Source organism: Hermetia illucens, chromosome 4 (genome assembly GCF_905115235.1).
Source record: "Hermetia illucens chromosome 4, iHerIll2.2.curated.20191125, whole genome shotgun sequence".
NCBI lineage: Eukaryota > Metazoa > Arthropoda > Insecta > Diptera > Stratiomyidae > Hermetia > Hermetia illucens.
Window position 1 is genome coordinate 150,854,560 of NC_051852.1, and position 22,045 is coordinate 150,876,604.

The following is a 22,045-nucleotide window of genomic DNA, read 5'->3' on the forward strand; positions in this document are numbered from 1 at the left end:
ACATGATTCGCATCCTACAAATGGATATGCGCCGGAGTGCAACTGCTCACGAGTTGCTAGCGCAGTTCACTGCAAAGACCAAGGCCGATTTAGTGCTCATCATCACCACAACGCAGGTACCGCTGTCATCTGGATTTGGGGCGGCATCCACCTTAGGGTTCTTGCCCATAGCCGAGGGTACGGCTTTGTCTGGATTCGGTGATTATGGGCAACGTATTTTAGTATCTATTTAGCATAGAATGAGACGATGCCGGACTTTCGGCACAGGCTTGATGCGCTGATAGACGCTATCTTAGGTACAGACTTCTCCTGCGGATACTCCATGCCCAGTAGGGCATCGACACGTGGCAAACCTTCTATACATTGGTAGACGGCGAAAATTGCAGAGTTCTGGAAGGGTATCGCCAACTCGGCCGCTTGACACAACGTCCAATCGATCGGGAGGAACCATGTACCATAATTACAGAGTACAGATCAGTCAAAAAGAAACTCTGCGGCGCAATAAACAGCAGCAGAGCTCGCTGCAGGCAGGATCTAAGCGACGAGGTGAGTGGTTGGTCTAGCGACGGGATCCATCCTAGGGCGAAACCTCTGGAACGCTTCCTATGATAGTCTACTTAAACTCGACATCCCAGAAGAGTGGCACCTGGTCAGTTAAGCAGATGATGTCGCAGTGCTTACTGCTGGACGCACTGTCGAACAAACGCAAAAGACACTGTGCATATTGATATGGCGGGTAAGCGGTTGACTGCACATGATTTCAACCTTGCACTGGAAAAAACAGAAGTGGTCATCCTGAATAAAAAGAGAATTCCGACCCTGCGTCCCATATCGTTCAGCGAGTCGGGATTGATCCCCGTTACCCTTCTTACCCAGAAGCGTAAAACCATATACATCTGCAAGGTTTTCAGTTTTACTTGCAAAAAATTGGCGAGATGCGATCTCGGGATTGTGTGTTTTGCAATGGAGTTGTGGCCGACGCCCATTACATCTTTTTTTCTTGTGGAAGGTGGGATGGGATTCGTCAGTAGCTCTATTCAAATATAAGGGATCTGTCTTTAGATAATATTGTCGAGGAGATGCTAAGGAGCGCTGATATTACGTTCGGGTACTTCTGGTTGCAAAGAAGATAGAGCATGACCGGTGGAAGGGCCGGATGATAGGGAGTTCCTTGAACCAACAATTACCTTCCTCCTCTTCCCTCCCGTTGGTGAAAGGAATTCCCTGACTTGAAGGCTCCGAAATGTAGGAGAGTTGGGGGGTTTGGCCGAAGTAATGTGACAAACGGTTCCAGGCTAGTTCTCTAAAGATGGGGAGGTGTTTAGTTGGTAGCCCGACGACGGGAGTCCAACACTCTGTGCGTAAATGCATTCACCTTCCCTACTCCAAAAAATGGGGTAGTGTTGAAAATTCAAACTTGATTTCGATGATTTAATAAAATCCGCTTTGACGGTCCATTACTAGTTACGATTTTCTATTCCGCGGCATATACATATTTAATAATTACATTAACGAGTGATTTAATTTTGAATGTATCGAATAGATAAAATCGTCTGTATGTATCTCAAAAGTGACGACCCTACCCTCGCGTATTCCCCGAGCCGACTTAATACAATTCAAGAGGAAATAGTAAAAAGATTCATTCATGCCAAGATCCAGAGACCGGCATTTTTATTTTTCTCTTCCAATTTTCGAGGGGTTGACGGCATTTCAGAATATATACTTAATAATGGTAGCGAAAAAGTACCAGTTCTCACTCTCTTAAATTCACCCGCGTTTCTCTTAAATACTTTCTCCTTACGCAGCACAATCGCATTTCCCACTTGAGTGTTGCCGTTTGTGACCTGCTGACTGGAGGTTTTTCACTATAGATTTTATAAGTATCTGAAAGATACTAAACAGATGTGAGACCCATTGTTGAAGTTCCTCTGCTTCGAACCGGACAAACCACAATCAGCTCGGTAGTTCTTGCATATCTGTGAAGTCGAGAGTGTGTGGCGATAGAAGTGCTTGATTGGTGCTATAATATGTAACAATTGTGCTGAAAGTATTTAATTGATAATTAATTAAAATATTTTTCTTAAGAAACATAGATAATTCCAATCGTGCCACGTGATATTTTTAAATTATTTCGTGCGTATATTATTGAATGCGTCCGCAGTCGTTGAATGGCTAGTGGATAGTGCTGAAATACATATTGGCATACATTTTTACGAAACTAACAGCTTTTGCCAGCGATTTCCTACGTCTGCATATAGTGATAGTGTGTACTTACTGTTTGCTATCCCAGCGTGTGTTCAATTGAAAAGTGAAATAAAAGGAAAATCTGCAGAAAATACCACTGAACACAATGAAGGCCATCATCAGTCATAAGATAATACTAAACGGATTACTCATCCTAGGAATTATTTGCACAGGTGAGTGAGTCAGTTGAAGTTAGTATGAGCTGGGGAAATAGCAATATTGAATAAGGATACGCTATTTTTACTGAATGAACATCGTGCGTCCAAGCAAAATCGGGTGATCATCTGAAAAGTATGATATAAACTCTGATGCAATTAGTGATGACATCATTTTTCGCAGTGTCCTAATTAATTTTCCTTTTGATCTGGATATAATTGTTTCCGCTGGAACGAAACCTATAAATGGATATTATTGTTATTTGATTGGATGCGAACGATAAATTTGAAGTTCCATATGGAATAGTTGGAAGCTTTTTGTATCCTTTTTGATGACTATCGGATTTTCTAGAAAATAACTAACGGCTGGCTTGCAGATGCAATTGTGTTTTGTGTTGCGTAGGTTGCAAGAAGTTTTCAGTCATAAAAGATGATATTGGATATCAGATCAAACCACTGTGCTGAGAGGTCTTCAGTCTATTCAAGCCATAGTGCGCTATTGCCCGTTCACATTCATGTATAAACCCATTATTGGGTTAGTTATTCTGGAATCCAGAACATTTTTATAAATATCAGATATAATCATTTCTAAATTTAGATTAACGTTCCTTATATTCGCTCATCATTACTCTACGTGGGGTACGATTCATGTTTAAGTTATATCCTGTTTTTGCTGGAAAATGAGAACTGGGTAATTTTTTTGTGAAAAGTTTTTTAGCCTATATGTATCTACAATCTATTAGCGTTTATTTCATCATTCGAGAAAGATAAAGGCATCAATTGTGGGAAATATGATATAATAAAACCATGAAAAGGGGATCCGAACCTCTTAGCTGACGAAACCGCCTATTTTTCCGTCATTTTTAAGATTTTGTGGGAAAACCGTATTGAGTTTGGTAGGGCCAATAATCACCAAATAGCCGGAAACATCAGATAGACAGATGGGCAGGCAGACAAACAGCGAATTGGTTATTTTTCACAGAACCTTAAAAGTAATGTGCAGAAAATGAGAAGGAAAGGATAGGCCGTGCTTTCATATCCCGCTTGTCACGTCTTCTTCAATGGGACGACAGACCGCTTATCCAGAACATACATCAAGTTACCAACTAAAATGACAATACTACTTGAAGTTGCGTCCAAACAGCAGTAAATATCACAATTAACTATGCATATCGGACGATTTTGGACATTATCGAATTCACTATGATCGTAGTTTTTATTTATTAAGGGATGACTGCAATATTTTCAGATATTTTCGTCCACCCTAGATCCTCTTTTGCCTTTTGGTAAAATATTGTCGCCCAGATACTACGGTTCGGTGAAGAACTTATATACCCATCGATAAAAAAAAGGACAACTGACAGCAATTTAGCACCGAAAGTACCTCCAGGTGATAATCACTCCTTTAGATATAACCGCAAACATGACATATGTGCGAATTATATGCAGTGTGAAAACCGCCTTTGTTCAGATCTAAACTTGTTTGAAGTGTTTCCATAGATAGAACCATTTTAGTTGCGAAAGCACATTCGAAAACCCGAACCACGTGCTGTTCCATTGCCCTAGATTCAAGGATGAAAGAGGGAGGTTGACTGGAGCGTTGAAACTGAATGTATTGCATGAGAATGCAATAACAGCCATGGGGGGGGGGGATATTAGACACCTTTGAAGTTATGAAAATCCTACACGAGTTGTTTAAGAAGATAAAAGCAAGAAGAGCTAAAGAGCTCGAACCTTGAAGGTATTGAGGGCATATTTTTGGGGGGTGGGGAGGTGAAATCCTGTCTCAGGCAGATTACCTGTCAAAACACCCCTCTGTTGTGTCTGGGGCACATTAGCACCAGTTGACCCATTAACACAAACTTATGGTTCTGGGAGCTTGAGCTATTCTGCAGTTTCTACCACCCCTGTCTCAGGCAGATTACCTGTCAAAACATCCTTCTATTGTGTCTAGTGTACATTCGCACCATTTGACTCATTAACACAAACTTCTGGTTATGCAGTCTGTACCACTCATCCCAGCTTTTTCGTCTTGAGAATAGTTTGAGTGTAACGTGCTATTTTGCTCCACAGGTTCTCCCTCTGGAGCATGGCCTCACCTGCGGTGTGCAGAGATATTTGGTGCCCTTCTGCTGACGGGTGATGGCAATCGCGTTCTCACCTTCTGCAGAAGAAAAAGTTGTTGTAGGCATTATTCGAATTCACTGCGGTCTAGTTTAGGTCTCATAATACGATGGATTTCACTTCAATATAATTCGCACTGGTCGTCTTTGCGATTATATATGAATGCCTTTTTTTATCAGGCAGAGGTGAGGCAGCGTCTGATGAGTTACCTGTGCCCTGGATGAAACCGTCAATTAATCTTTTTTTTTATTATGCAACAGTTCTTTTCTCCAGTAAATGCGTTCGGAGCACGATGATTTTCCGATTGTACGCTGAGCAGCTGAGTTAGATATTAGTCAACTTAACCATGTTTTTGATTCGTCGCACGTATTTGAGAGATGTGCGGTTTGACTCTATTTTTCCATTGCTGCCATGCGCTGAGAATGCAGGCCTTTCTTTCACAAGCGATAGTTCCTCTATTTCCCACTTGTTTTCTAAGGTATGCACGGTGTGGTAAAAGGTTTGGGCCATGGTTTTTGAGCGTAAAATTTTTAAGAATTAATAAAAGAAACCTTGGCAAAAATTTTAAGAGCAGAAAATTCTCTGGAAAGCCAGTTTGATAAATGCTAAAATTAATAATCCTTTTAAATAGTCTTTCATGCATTTTCTGAAATTAACTGCAGATAGTTTACATCAGTAACATGCGAGCTATTAATCAGAATCTGGCTTTATTCAAGGTTCTACTTGATTACTTCTATAATCTGGCCCCAAACGCATTACATGGGACATATTGAATGACAAATCTCTAAGAAAAACTGCAGAATTTCTGGGATTTCCCTAAATTTTCATGATCGATATTACTCATGTTACGTCATCTGCTATAGCACGTTTCAGTAATCCTGGATCATCGGTGACTTGATTTAGTGAAGCTTGAGCAACTTCTATCCGCCGCTGCTTTTGATTAAAATTCTACAATTTTAAAAAAAATATTGTTGCCACGCGTTTCATGCCCAAGACACACGAAAAAGATTCATGACATGAGCAAATCGATATGCCAACTTCATTGTTGTGCGAAGTGATGTCTATACATTAATATGAAGAACAAAAAGTAGTAAATGGCTCCAGGAGAAATGTCAAGCAGCACCTTCACCCAAAGAAGGTCATGATTAGCGCTTGGTGGGACCTGAACGGTATAGTGCATTGGGAGACGATTGGAAAAAACAGCACGATCAGCAAGAAGCTGAAAATTACCCAGCTATACCGCGTAAATGATGCAATGAAGCTGAAAAGATCACTTGGACAAGTTCAAACCATACTGCTTCACCACAACCTTAGGCCTGATGGCCTAAGCGGTCATAGGCACACTCCAAGAACTCGAATAATGGAAGGGTTTTCACAATCCACCATATTTAGATCTTGCACCAACGAATTTCCATCCTTTTCGTTCCTTGTCAAACCAAATGAAAGGCGTTACTTTTGACAAGAAGAGGACCCCAAAAACTGGCTTGACAACTTTTTCCACCCAAGACCTGATTTTTGGTGGAACAGGATCAGCAAATTTGTTTAAAAATGGGAACTGATTGATCGTAATCATTAAGGGGGTCATCCCGTGCGTCGGATTCGCGGAATCGAATTTTCTTTTTTGGCATCAATTGTATCTGGATGTAGTGTAGAATATATGGGCAAAGTGATTTTTTGATATTCAGAGTCTTTCGGAAATTATAGTGTTAAATACGTAATAAGTCATATGCCAGATTTATGTCGATCGCCGTAATAAAGCCCATATTTATCGGCCCAAATGACCGAGGTGAAATCTGCTCGAAATATTTTGTCCGACGCGGCTCAGTTTATAAGCAAAGTCTCGTTCTTGTCATCAACGCAACACAGGTGTTCGATATCCTGTGTGCGTTGGTGTCGGCTTTTGACGAGTCGACACAGATCTCTCTCGCCATTCCGAGTGTCTAGTTTATCGTAAAGATTTTTCTAATGGCCGCTGGTGACAGCGATCGCTTTTCCGTCTTAAGATTGCTTTGAGTGTAACGTACTACTCTGTTCTACATGCTCTCTCTCTGCAGCATGGCTTTAATTATGGTGTCCGGAGACATTTGGCACCCTTCCGGTGACAGGCGATGCGATGGCTTTCCCACCTTCTGCAAAAGGAGAAGGTGTGACAAGCATCATCCAAAACATTTTTGCACCGAATGCAGTTGCAGCACGGTGATTTCCCAATTGTGGGCAGGTTAGACTGAAAATAGCCATATCCGCTAAGCAGGTCAGTTTGGAATTTTTGAGATTCATTTTCAGGTTTCTCACCAATTGACCATCAGCTGGCAAATCGCAAACATTCTAGTTACAGCCTGATCCGCGTTGTTCAGAATCTGCTAAAAGAAGCTCATATTCGTGTCTTTCATGTTGTCACCAACCTGAATAGGGATGACTGTCTGAATCCGCTACTGATCAGTCATCCATCTGCTTACTTACACATCGCCATTCTCAGTATCACCATCATCAACGGCGCAAGAATCGGTATCCGGTCTAGGCCTTCCTTAACAAGCAACTCCAGACATCTCGGTTTTGGGCCAAGGGCCACCAATTCGATATCCCTTAAAGCTGTCTGGCGACATGACGTACGGCATCGCTCAATCTCAGGCAGCGACCAATATTGCAACATCATCCACGAATCCGACCAAATGCGATTTATCAAGCATCTTTAGTCGTAGACTACCAGATAAGGCGGAATAATGGTCCGAATAGAAGACAGATCTTTGGGCCGTCAACGATTTGACGCTCATTTTTCGCTGTTCGCCTTCTCGGGTCTCGTAATGCAGAACACTGGCCTCAGAAATAGCCCTTCAGTATCCGCAAAAGGAAGTCTGGAATATAGAAATAATGTTCTTGGGCATGCCAAACCACCTCGCAGAAAGAAAAGTGTTTTGTCAAACATTAATGCGTATATCTGAGTACAAGTTTCTATACTTCACTGGAAACTCCATCCAATTTCCGGACTTCAGTCTTTCATGGACAAGACGGCTTCTTCCAGTTCCTTTACAGTGAAAAGAGGGTATTCCTCAGTATTCCCCCTCTCATCGACAATGTCAGTTCAGATGGGATAGACAGAAAATAGTACCTGCACGATTTCTTCCACCTTCATTGCCTCCCTGGTATAGGGTGATCCATGACCATCGAGTTTGCTGGCAACCAAGTTACATCCGTGGGTTCATCGGTTCCTGTTAACGTCATTGACTAGCTCCTACCAGTAACGTACTTTTTGTCTGTTGACATCATGCCGGAGGTCATTTTAGCCGCTTTCGTTGGAGTTGCTTCGGGGACTTGCAATTTCAGCAATCCACCAGTAGTCTTTTTGGGCGGCGGTACATTGCAAGCTACAGTGAGAAGGCTCATTATTAAGTTCACTAAGGATTCATTCGCTGTAAAAATCGCCTTCGTTTAAGCTTAAATTTTGCCGAGAGCTCGATCCTTCAGGGTCGAATGGCAAGTCTACTTAACAAAATATAATAATACCTCATTATTGTCCTATGGAAACAGATTCGCTTGCCCCTTCTCGGACACCTCTCGGGGGCATTACAGATGAAATGGAGCCGGATTTCTTTTTTTCCACTTTCCTGCCACTACTATTAAAGCAGTTATATTCACACTTGAAAGGATTATCTTTTGTAAATCGTTAATTATTTACGGTCCTGAACAAAGTAAAGTCAGTGATTTATTTCGTCAATCCATTAAGCGACATTCGTTAAGCTTGACCAGGGGGCTGGCGAAAGGCACTATATTCTTGCTCCAAGGATTTGTCATTATGGGCAAAGTAGTCAGGAAGATTACATTAATTTTTCAGAGTTAGGTATAGGATAGAAGTGACAACTAAGTAAATTTCTACGAAGGTACCAAAAATATTCCAGAGGGAGAATGCCGCCCATTTCAACATCTCTCTTTTCCTGCTACTCTTCCAATATTGAGTATTGCTTAGCCTTCTTAAGGAATTTTTTATGCCACTTCTTTCCATACATAAATAAGGCAGCATTTTTCGTGGAAACTGCGTTAATCTGAAATACTTTGACATAGAAAAAGGATAACTTTTAGGTGAACATGGTAACGTAACGATTAATAAAGAGCAGTTTAATTAATTTCTGGTTATGCTCATACCAAAAACTTTTCCTTCCTGCAAATTGCTTCATTGCGAAAGTTGATGATGAATATTGTGAAGTGAAATTCAAATACATAACTTTGGAGGATACTCCTTTTGAAGCATAAGAGAAAGGAAATTTCTTTTCACAGAATAGGTTGCATGCCCAACATCATTTTTGAGAGCATAAAACAGCAACGGCAACAATGACCTAATTTCATTCTTCTCTCATTTTTGCTATTTTATATCCTTTCTATTATGTGCTGGGAAGAAATACGATACCTCTCGGGATTTCGCCTCAACGAAGGAACAACAACTAGAAAATGGAATACATAATAAGGCACTTACTCACAATTTATTGAAAAGAATCGTCTCGTCTGAGGAGGGATTAAATATTATAATAGGAAACGAACGCTATGAGCAGACTAAGGGATTGTTACCATGCAATACGTGGTCGCCTTTTTTGCGAAGATCCTATTTTTTCAGAGGAAATCTTCAAGGAAGACTAAACTGAGGATATTAGTATGTTGCGAAATGATAAGATTCAGATGTGATAATGATAGTCATCCCATCACAACTTGCAGTTACCATTTTGCGGAATGATGGATAATGTTGGGAATTACGGGAAAAAAGGAAGCTATTGGATGATTTGAAAATATGCATGTCTTCTGAATGGAAAATATTTGTCTCAGCTATTGGAATTTTTGTTTTTAGGTTTAAATTTAAATTTATTCAACTCTTTTCTCTTGCGGGTAAGAAGTAGATTGAGCTATCTGGCGCCAGTACATTAAAGGCATGCGTTGAGGCTTAACGAGAGGGGAGTGGAAAGGGGGATTTCTACGGGCCTGAAGTTGTCTCAGGGGCCTAGAATACAAATTCCAATGAAAAAAGGATAACAGGGAGCCGCGACCACTTCCCCCCGTGCGATCCTTTCTCGGAGCTGAGAGCGTCCTGCTTATGGTCGACCTTCATTCTTTGATGCTGGAATCCGGCTCCTCTTCCTTCACTGATAACCCTTGAACATTCAAGTTGAAGAACATATCTGCATGTAAGAAGTTCACTATTGGTTGTTGCTTTTGAAATTGGAATAACAAATGGTTCCAAATTTGGACGAGTAGGAACCCTTCTGCTTTTTCTGACCTGATTTGCATTCTATCACAAAGTCGGCCACTGAGAAAGACATTCCTTTTTAGGAGTTTGTGGAAAACAAAACTGGCTGTCTGTCTGTCTGTTTTGGGGGGGGGGGGGGGGGGGGAATGTGTAATCAAAGACGCGAATATCGAACTCGTACTGACTAAACCCTTCGATATTTTCTGCACAGTCTCCCCGCAGGACCACCGTTCTACAGTGTTCGTGAGACTGTTTATTTGTTAAGTGTACACCGCACCCGCACCTGCACCCGTTCAAATTCTGCTTCTTTTGGCCGCTGGTATATCAGTCCCACCGATGTTTTTAATTTTTCAAGTCCTGGACAGGGGAGAAAAACGTGCTCTGCATCTTCGGATTGATTTCTATAAACCAAACCTTTAGAGGTACTTCCTGTACTCACCATGTCCGCTTAAGAACTGAATCAAATCATAACTCATTTCGCCGTGTTTTCGCATTATCCAGTTACTAATGTTCGATATAAGCCAGTGTGTTTACCGACCATTCTTCTGCCAGTGACCTCGCCGTCAGGCGGCTCGGAATATCGGCTAAAATATTTACCTGGATCAACGCTGTAATTACACAAGTTACCTCATAGGATGTTGGCATATTCGGAGAGCATTTATCCGATACGTGGTTCAAGTTGTCTAGGAGTTACTACTGATGGTGCTAAGTATTGGAGACTGTAGCTGACGAATTGCGATAGAGGAAATCGTCGGCTATGTTTTAGGAAGCAGTCTTGGTAGTATCAAACTGAAGTCCAAGAAGCTTGAAATGTAACTCAAAGTCTAACTTTGAGTCAGAAGATACTCCCAGGTATTTCAGTGGCTAAGAGTGAACAGCAAGTTTCAGCCTGAAGTCTACAAGGTAAACTTCATCGTCCATATAGTTTGGGCCGTTAAAAATGCCTACTTCGTCAGTATGATAAGGACTTGCATAGGTACTAAGAGCCTCAAAACGTATATTAAGTTTCAATGCAGAGGATCGAGGATAGACCCCTGTAGATCACTTGCTTTGTATTGCAAGTCTTCGACCATTCATTCGAATCGTAGAGTAGCTCTCACAGTCGGAAGTAGTCGAATACTATATTGGATATATATATGTAGTTGGGCGTTTGTGCCGCATGGACCCCGCAGAATTGAATGTGTTTTCGATGTCCAGAGTTACCAGGGTTCAGTATATTCCTTCGTCAAAGATTTCACTTCCTAGATCATACGTTATTTTAGACGCGCCAACCGTTGACTGAGTTCTTCGGAAGCTAAATTTTGGATTCCATAAGTAATCACCACTCTCAATTATTGGGGACAGTCGGTTCCAGGTCATCCACTCGAGAACCTTGCCTGTTGTACTCAGAAGACAGATAAGTCGCCCGGATGTTGGTTTATCCCCCAGCTTACTCGGCATCGGGATCAGCACAAGCTTTTGCAATTTCGACTCTAAAGGGAAAGGCCCTTCTTTTGGGCAGTCGATAGACATATTTCGGTAATATCGGCAAAATTCATGCCAGCCGTAGTGGCATGGCGGGTGCCTTCGGCGGTGATCCACTCAACATGCTCAGCATGCTGGGCGGGTAACCCCCAAAGTCCACTCCAATACTCTTTCGTTTCCGTCACCGAAAACTGCATTTTCTGGACGCTCTATTGGAATTTGTGGAGAGATCTGAAAAAACTCCGCATATGTTGCATTCTGGACACATCTGGAGTGACTTTTGCCATACCGTCGTAACCGACTGCATACGACAGAAAGTTTCTGGTTTAGTGTGTCCAGAATTTCAATTACGGGTGTCCCACTGTAGATGGCAAACCCTCTGCACTTTATTTCTCACCCATCTGCTGGCATTGCCAGTGCTGATCTGAATCAGTCTAGCAATATCCTGCCTTCCTGATGAATTTTCTATGGTGAATCTCAAACAATAACACGAAAGCGAATCTTCTGACCGTGCAATCTGTCAGCCATAAGTGCACCACAATACACAAGCGACTGTAGCTGCAGCAGCAACATATCACTACACAGTCGAGATGCAATTTCATTATTGATTTGAGATAGAATTCCCGAAGTTGCTGGAGATGCATAGAGCCTGGGAATACCTAGTCTATGCAAAGAATCCATTTCCGAGAATTCTATACACGCCCTTTGGAATTCGTCCCGAATCTCAGCTGGACGGTGGAGAAAAGTGCTTCGGCGAGTACTAAAAGTGTGCCTGCAGTGCTGCGTGGTATTGTTGATGCCGCCGCCTCTGCACTCTTGGTCACCAGTCTCCGCCTTGATCTTAAGTCGAACACGTTCCCCGATGATAACCGGAATTGTGTCGCTGCGAATTATAAAACGGTACTGATCTGCAACTCGCTGCACAGTCACGTGCGGAAAGCGCTCAACGAATCTCTGGTGCAATAAGGGGCGGTAAGATGTTGTACCCACCGTTATTTCGTAGTAGGAGCGGGTGATGAGGAGGTTCGTTTATTCAGTTCACTTCATCCGCGCCTACGCGAACCTGCTGGAGTGGTCGCCACAGATTGTGGCGAAACAGCTGCAGCAAGCGAAGCAATGATCGTTTTGGCGCCTAGACGTGGAACCGCCTCACGACTAGCGCTTTCGACGCCGTGCTGCCCCTTACGGGAGCCCGACCCAGTCACCAAGTCAGACGACTCCTGCCGGTTATTCGTACCGGACCTTATATTTCTTCTTCTTTTGATAGATGGATTTGCATTTTATACTTAACTGCCAGGTGTGCGGATAGCTTCCTCAGTGAGTAATCTGCAAGACTGCAAAGTTCCTGCACTTTCCTCACCTACCCCCTGAGACGCTGCGGTGGCGTACAGCCATTCAGACTAAAGCTATCCACCCCTCCACCTTTCAAAACCGGGCATGGGACCAGTTATTATTTTTGTCTTGTAATTGCTAATAGAGCTAATAATTAGAGATCATGGTTCCCTTTGTATCAGGTGTCACCTCTCTTAAAAGCTTTGATTGTACGTCGCCCGTGTCGTGGTTCAGTCTGTTCCCTTCTGGTTCCCTTAGGATCGCCAAGCGCTCATGCGCGTCCAACTTCCTCCTGTTCCCGATTTACTTGATGACTTGTTCCATATGATGCTATCCTTCAACCATATGCCGTGCTATCATTGATTTCAGCGTTCTGCTCTTCTTATTCTTTCTCCTGGCCGTTTCCGCTTATCTCTTGTGCTCCCCCATCCTCCCCCCCCCCCACCCCCCAGCGTACCGAAACCAGTCTTTTAGGTTGTCCTATGTAGCACTTCTCACAATCTGGATAAGTCGCTTTATATATCCCACTGGATTCATGTTTTAATTTGAGGTCCTTGGGAGATCCCAGCCTGCTTTTTAGCTGGTAAATCCAACTCGATTTTTAGCCCTTTTATCGGTTTTAAAAGTTACGCGAAGTCGCAGAGTGTGTGACCCTATTCTTCTTTTCCCTTTCAAGTTATTAATGAGGAATGTTATTTTCCTTATTTCCTGCCGTTTCGCCTTTTTTCACATGAATCTTTCAATAATCGCCCGTTCGAAGCCGTTCTTCATTTCGGTGTCGATTATATACTCCTTTTACTTTAATAAATCTTTCAGCACTGAGGGCACGGTGAACCGTTAGTGGATCATATCGAAAAGAAGGCCATTTTATGTGAATGGGAGTGGCTCGAATTGTCTGGTATCGTTCGCTAAGTGCGTGTAGGTTTTCTGTAGATATCAAATGAGCTCCCCTTTTCCTCTTTAATGATCCTTAAATCAACACACGGGAGTTATCCTTTGTCCTCTATCTCCTTTGTGAATCTTATAGTTCCGATGTACCTTACTTAGGACCTCCAGCATCTCCTCCTCTTTGTCTTTATGGACAATGGTGAAAATGTCATGAACATACTTTAACCAGAACTTTGGAATGTACATCATTGTCAATCTTATCCTTGAATGCGCACTCAAAATGAGGTGATAGGGGGTTCCCCATTGCCATCCCTCTGGTTCCTTTGTAGACCCTGCCTCTGAATGTCAGGTAGCTCTCCGACATGCATACCCCTGGTATGCATTCTTTTCCACGAAATTCCTAAATCCTTTCATATCTTAAGTATTGAAGAAATAGTTCCCGAAATACTGGATACATTAATTTCAATATAGTTAGATAATAGTACTAATTCTAACGGTTGAATCCAGTTTTCCTATTGCAAATTTGAAGCTCATGTTACTTTTTCCAGATAAAGTAATTAAGAATGATAGCTCTTAAACAATACTAGGACGGAAATTCATTTTGTAATTAAGACAGGAAAATTTATTGCTTTGCATTAACATCGGATTGTTTGGAAAAACCATTCACTTTTTTTACTTCTCCCGCTTTTCTAATGCAAATATAAAAAAATGCTGAACTCTCAATGGAGGTTCATACGTCTGGATAGTAACAATTAAACGTTATTTTGAGCTCAGGCTGACGCGTTCGCCAGACCAACTGTGCCACGAGAAAATTAACCTATCAGTCCATTAAGCACACCTTTACCATAGCGTGAAACATTTCGTTTCGCGGTTCGATGAACATTTTACCGCTACACAGGTATACTATGCGAAATAAACAAACAATGTTTTCCTCCTAATGTCCTCCTTAGTTGCATAATTAGAACTTTGGATAATGTTGATTATCTTCGTAGAAACGGTACTGATCGTACTATACCCAAAATGAAAAATGCGTTCTGCTATCCTTAAAGTGATTCCAACGTACTCGCGTATGGGGGCATATAGTGTGTAAGGGGTTATGCTCGTAAAAAGCAAGTTATATGGATACGCATTCTGTTCTTTATGGCATATTTACATATAGTAAAGTTACTCATAAAGGCTGTAACAGAATCCAGCCATCGAACTGTGACAATATCCAATGTAATAAATCAAAGTAATTGGACGTTGAACCCACTCACTTGTTGGCCCGGTGGCTCCCCATAGTGTCAAGGAGTTGTTTTATAGAAAACAGGGTTCGTTGGAAATTAAAAATAAAGTCCAATTCACCGACTTCAAAGAGACTTACACGAATGCTAGTAATGAATTTTAATTATGTTCCTCGATGTCTCGATCTAAAGGTCTGCAAGAGAGTCCAGAATTTTATGTCCCATTTTATGAACCTTTACACATTGCACTACTACTGCACTTCACGGTTGTGGATTGATGTTACTGACGCTGGAATGTGCTGGTTAATGGAGGAGCTACAGAATATTTCACCTTAATTTAGTTTGCGGCGATGGTAGCTTTAATTATGTTTACTGTTCAAGGCGGTAAGGAAGCCGCATTGTTTTGCGGCTTCTCCATGACTAAGGTAGGGCTCAATGGTGCTGAATGTCTGATGTTATTATGGTAATTCAAGAAAAATCACATTAATAGATTCTTTCAATGAACATTCCACAAGTATAGGATAATCACCCACTTGCATCGATAAATCATAAGCGCTTATATCGATTTCAAAATTTATTGTGCATTGTTCATGCTTTAGGGTTTGAAAATCATTCCTGAAGTTCCTTCCAGTTCCATGGGGTGATATTATATTTCATTTCGAAAGCTCACGTAGCTAAAATGCATCAATTTATTTTATTTTATGGCACAATCATATGTAATTCCTTTCTATTGGGTAATCGAGAATTTTTGTTGTGAATCGATGTGAAGCTTAATTGAAAGGGTGAAGGGTATTCCTGGGTAAAGTATTGGATGTTTGTATAAATTTTTTTGGTCTTCCCAAGTTATGTCCGCTTTAATGGGAATCCTTTACTACCTGTTAACTCCATCGGGTCTAGGATCGGAAAGGCCCTGGTAACACTGCTAGAGGACACCATCGAGGTTCAGTTCGGCCTGTCAGTTATGTTGAAAGTCCGCAGTTGACTGGCGGGGTGGGATCCACTGACCTATCAGCTCGGACTCCTCAGGTGATTCGGCCAACCGGCCAGACATATTTATTTAAGCTATGAGGGAGAATTTTATGGGCATCTTCATCGCTTGTAAACAATTTTTTAAAAATGCTCACACAAAAAAAAATTGAAAGTCTTCCATGCCCAGAGTTGAGCTAATGATGCGGCTTGGCTTGCCGATTCGTGGATGGTGCTTTCAGTTCAACTCGTGACCGGATGTACAGCGGACTCTTCCGGCGTAACTGACAGACTGAACTGAACGTGAATGGTGACCTTAAGGGAGGGGAAATTGATCTCTGGTCTCAGTCTTGAGGAAATAGCCCATATGTTCGATTTCGGACTCACACCGGCAGATGGTTTAACGTACACCATATCACCATTAGAACAATCCGATCCTCAGTAACAAGGATGATAGATTGGACAATTGCATTTCACACATAAATAAACAAAATTCCTGTTTGGTCACTCTGAAAGGGAGGAATAGGTTCTTTTTAAAAAAGCTAAACGTCACTGCATCGTTTGCAAGAAAAATGAAATGAATGAAACGAAAATGAATCGATAACGAGGTAACGACGTAACAATAGGCCTCACACTGCTGAATACGCTCAGAGCAAAATTGTAGAGTTAGTTTACCAGGGGTTTGTCCAACCCTGTCTTCTATTCTGACCTTACTCTTTCAGGTCTTTACTTGATCCTTGGACAACCATTTGAAAAGAAAGGGATTCAAAAAATTGCGAATTTCTTCCCATCCTGGTCTTCTCAATTTTACAAAAAATACTTTCAATGTTACCAGACCGTTGGCTGTATACAGGTTGTCCCGTTTATTATGGTACAAACTTTAATGGTGGATAGTATTACTTGTTTGAGGAAGATTGGTCCATATAATGGGTACTCTATTTTTTATCGTTAGAGAGTTATAGTGTTTTTCGTGCATAGTGTCAAAAAGCTTGACATTCCGAAAAAAATCACAATATCTCGCTTCAAATGATCAGGTGGATAGGCTACTACAAAACCAAGTTGACTTTTTTATGAACAAATGTAACACCTTGAAACTCCCAGTGAACAGATATAAGTCTAGCGTCATTGCTTTTAAGAGAAATAATGGCAAACCATTTGAAATTTTGTTACGTCAGTCCCCTCTAAAACAGGTACTGGAGATAACATTTATGGGCAGGACAATTTCGAAATCCCTACCCCTGAAAGATCACATCAATAATACAATCATAAAAGCGAAAAAGACTTCGAGGTTGGTAAACTTTGCTACATGTTTCTCATGGGGATTGAAACCTAAGAGAGCCGTGAAACTGTTTACGACAATTGTGCGACCAGAGCTTAATTATGCTGCTGCCTCCACGCTCTTGATGCCCAAATACCTGGACCACCGAATAGCCACGGTTGTGGTGTCTCAGTTGAGAAGGTAGCTAGGGTTAACTAAGTCTTCATAACATCATGTGGTCCATGCTCTGCCGGGCGAAACCTTCCCCCTCCCCCCCCCACTATTAGTTTCTAAGACTCTGATAAGACTCAAACGATCTACTTCCTTCTCCTATAGTTTAGTCATAGACAATCCCATGGCTAAAAATGGTCTATCGCTAACTTATAAGAATTTCCAGCATGCCTTTAAGATCTATGAGGAAGAAAGAAGAGTGGGAAACCTGGTGGTCTGGGGTGGGTCAGGGTAGGGTAGGAATGGAAACAGAAACGGCTGGGTAGTCAAAATCCAAAATGAAATAACCGAACTCAGGAAGAGGGGTTTACCCTATATGGAACTGATGCAGCAACAACTGCTGTGTTCTCCAGCTGTACGGTGGTCACTGACCACCCTCGAGTCAAAGCTGGCTACAGGATGCAAGCAACGACGGTTCTCTCTACTGAACTGAATGGAGTAAAGAGAGCCACGGAAATGGCAAGGAAAAGATAAAAAAGAATATAACAATAATCACAGATTCCCAAAAAGCATGCACTCTTCTGGAGAAGGAAGACATCAGACATCCCATTGTCTGGGAAATGATTGACGCAATACCAAAACTTCGAGGAAATAAAAATACTGTGGTCCCTAGCTAAAAGTGAAATTGTGTTTAAGAAGATGGCGAACTCAGCAGCAAAGGCAGCCCTAATCGGTGGAACTATCATGGTTTTATCCTTTGCAGCTGAGGATGTACTATTGGTGATGCAGAATAATATTAACAAAGACTAGCAAGATGAATACCATTCAACGTTGAGAGTAAAAGGCAAAGATATCGCAGTAATATTTCGGGAATTGTCCATTAAAATACCAGCTTTTATCTCAATAAATAGTGTAGCAACTGTGAAAACTTTCAATAGATTTTACTCAAACCGTGTCTACAGCAAACACTTCCTTCCTTCCTTTGGAAGATTGGAAAAATCGACAATGACAATTGCCTAAAGCGTGGCGTACAGGAAATAATAGACCACCTTAATTTTGAGTGTAGGAGGCACAGTGTGGCGAGGAACAAATTCAATTGGAAAGAGTCTTTTAACTCTCTAAGAGTTTTTTTTTTAAAAGAAGGAAACCAACTCCAGATTCTGCCTTTACAAAACCTATTGAAGTATAGCTGGGTTATCTAACCTACAATGAGTGTGGTAACATAGGGCCCAGTGCCCAAAAACCGAGTGACAGCTGGCACACATAGGGTGAAGGCCTGGCCAATTCTCGTCCCCACGTACGATCATCGTGGGCCGGACCAGAGAACTTAGCTCTATCTGTTATCCTGCCGGATCCTCGTGAGACAACTGAACTCTACAACAACAACAGCAATTTCCCCCTCTCTCAATCATTTAATCCCAGATTTGATATCATTTTCGGAAGCTATATAAAATTTAAGTGGATATTTTTTCAATTGCGAAGGTATAACTTTTAAATTTTAAAGAAATTTCGCGCGATTTTGCTCGGAAGTGAACTCTGAGAAAAGTAGGTCTTGGGCCGCTTGGCTTTGGAACAATGAAGTTTAGCTGTGAGAATTGCAAGAACCTCATGTGTGTATAGTGTTGATCGTCTTCCCAGGCATTTGTTGCCGCCTGTAATATGCAAGGAGATTTGTTCCGGCTATTTTTTTAAAAATGATATCTTTCAAATGTTTCCCTTTGGCATTGATGGCCAAATGTGCTCTTTTTTTAGCGTTTTCCATCGTTTTGGCCAATGTTTCGGCCGATATGCCGGCTATTTCATGTCGGATGTGACTTTTGAGTTGAGTTGTCTAGTGGCGTGATTTCGGTGCCTGCCCGCTATGTCATTTTTTTCGATTATCGGCATGACAAATCACGAATCATGGCCCGATATCCCTCGCCATTGATGGTAACAGAGGGTCCTTCATCAGTTTCTAAAAAACACTGTCCGATGACCTTTTCTGCACAAACACCGCACCAAACAATCACTTTTTGATCGAAGAGAGGCTGTTCTTCAATTAATTGAGGATTTTCGGTAGCGTAGAAGTGACAGTTTTGCTTATCTACGGTTCCATTTAACTGAAAATTGCCTCGTTTGACATGATGATTTTTCGCCAAAAGTCTGCTTCATTGCGAACAATATCGACGGCCCATTTGGCATAATCAAGGTGTTTCGGATAATCAGCTGGATGCCAATTCAATTGACACACACATTGAATTTTGTAACAAACATTTTCAAATCGATACAAATTATGCGCCTGAGTGTGGTGCTTCCAATGCCTAACTCCTGGGAACGACGATAACTCGATATTCCCGTGATCTCCTCTATACTGGCTCGTACGGCTTCAATATTTTCATCGGAGCTTCTTGTACGTTGTCTGGATGCATAACTGGTATTGCTGAGACTACCGTGGTTAATAAATTTTGCGTGTAAACGCTGTAAAGTGCTTTTAGACGGAGCACTTTTCACTTTATTTTTTTTTATGAAATGCATGTTGAATTAATACAACTGAGAGCTTATTTTGAATGTAAAGCTGAATTATTTAAGCGCGTTCTTTTGGAGTGTACTGCTCCATGCTATAAATTGTCTTGGACTGACGCTTCAAACGTGGTATGTCATTAGCCAATCTGACATTCCTGCCAAAAGTTACAGGGTTGCCAGATGGGCCCACCTTAAATGGCCTACCCTGTACAACAATTTTAATCATATCTTAGTAGCCAGTCTCAACATATTTGTAATGAATATTTGATATTTGAAACGATTCCTGAGTGCTTGGAATTATAGTATTACCTATAAACGTCGCTGTAATAGAGTAAGGCGCCAACATATTAAATATGAATTGCGAGAACTAACGAAAGAAGCATTTGGTTCCTTTTGTTAAGTCCAAAAACCTAAAATGATGTTAATCTTTGCAAGTTGTTGGCTTTGAAAGCAACCATGTACTAGCGGCATTATTAATTAGGTAGGCTGTCCCTCACCTGTTATTTTATTTCAAAAATGAGTATATACGGCAATTGCAATTTGATCGGCATGAATAAGGTCTTTTTCAAGGTTTTATGTAAAACAAAACCTTATTAAAATCAGTTTACTGTCTGTCTATCTGTCTGCATGTCTGTCTGTCCGTCACACGCACTCTTATCGGAGACTGTACCAGCGATTGACGTCAAATTTGGTAGAAAGGTGGGAACTGTGAACGCTCATACATAGAGTGAGTTACACCCTTTTACGTCGAATATAATGGGGGCCCCCATACATGCAACAGAGGGGTGTACATTTTTTATATATAGTCATGTGAGGTATCAAATGAAAGGTCTCCGTTAGTACTTTCTAAAGCTGGTCCTAGTTTTGACAGCTGTTTGAAAGACGAGGAGTTCGGGAGGTCGAAAGTGATCATTTGTTAACGGAGGCAATCTCAGAAACTGCCCAACCGAAAATTCTGAAAAAAATCAAGAGGCTGCCACTATATGGTGGCTAGGCTCCGAAATACCTTGCATACCGATATCTGTTAAAATAAAATTAGTAATAGTATAACATTAATATAATAATAGTATATTGCTATAATTTTTAGTAATTGGCAGGAAAACCTCCCTTAAGTCCATCCTAGAGCCACGATTTTGCAGCAATGTAGGCTGATCCTACCAAGTTTGGTGGAAATCACACTATTACTAACAAAGTTATAATAGGTCAAAGTTGACACTTCTGTGGAAATTCAAGATTTTGAATGTCAATATCACCCGAAAGTGAAGAATTACATGTTACATGTGAAGAATTACATGTTACAAGAATTACATGTTACATACTAATACACAAAACCGTTCATACCTAAAGCGTCCAGCTTCCGGTTTCCCGACTTGTTTCGTCTTTAACAACACAGTCAGCACGACGTTTAAAGATGGTCGCTGCGACTTTGGGAAGTGGTTCTGATGGTTTTGAAAATACACATAGAACCTCATAGCAACCTTCGCACACTAAAATATATACATGAATTACTGCAATCTAGACGACAGTATACTCCCAAGAATACTTTCAAAAGTTCTTAAATCACCACGCGGATAAGGACAGTCAATTTACACCATAAAGCAAAGTCATACTTGGATTCATTTAGAATGTTTGAATTTCATGGAAGAGTTTTCACAAACGAAATGAGATTCTACAGATATTTCCGGAAGCTCACTAGTCAATACATTTTCATTTAAAAAACTAAGCCGGATTTTGAATGAGATGACTAATTTCATAAATATCAATTGGCACAGTCTTTCTACTATTTATCACTATTAAATGAATATTAATAGAAAAATCAAATCAAGGGCACATATACATAAATACTACTTATAATAAAAGACTACTTATGATTATTATTATCGATTACTTGCTAATTTCCCAGTACTCTTGTGATTTTCCTCACATCAGTTCACGGGTCGTATTACCAATTTGACTGTGCTCAAGTATATTATGTATTTACTACTAAAGTTCAATTAGCGAAATTGCTTCATTTTGATAACCTTGTGCAGATTCTACATAGTATATTCGACTGTTTACATTATATGTGAACATGCTATTTTTTTGAGATGGAATATAGCAACTACGTATGTAGTTTCCTGTGTGATGATTTCTATATTTTTTGCTATGATTCTGAATCATCAATTCCAAAAATTGATAAATGAATTAAAATTATATAATTTAATAAGATTGATGCATTTTATATTATTTATTAATCGTTTAAAATCCCCATGATATGGAATAATGGTTTTCCATCCAAGGAAGGTTTTATTTTGTAAAGTCAGGAAAAATGATGGCTCACTCAATAAAATGTCTGAAAATATTTCCTTGAACTTTCTTTACTCTGCTGCATCTTAGCACCCTCAGCAATTTTAACTTTCGATTGTTTACTCAATGTAGAACTCCCAAGAATTTGCTACAAAAGAATGTGATGATGTGACAAAATTGTGTTTGCCCTTAATTGTTTACTCTA

The 22,045-nt window shown here is 40.9% G+C and overlaps 1 protein-coding gene across 1 annotated transcript in view; it reads left to right on the top strand.

The window, feature by feature from the left end:
• Nucleotides 1-1,906: 1,906 nt before the first annotated feature.
• LOC119655744 overlaps nucleotides 1,907-22,045 on the top strand; it is a 121,472-nt gene continuing 101,333 nt past the window's right edge. The window contains exon 1 of the mRNA XM_038061798.1: nucleotides 1,907-2,417. Coding sequence (XP_037917726.1) covers nucleotides 2,351-2,417 — 67 coding nt within the window. The 5' untranslated portion in view covers nucleotides 1,907-2,350. The remainder of the gene's footprint in view (nucleotides 2,418-22,045) is intronic.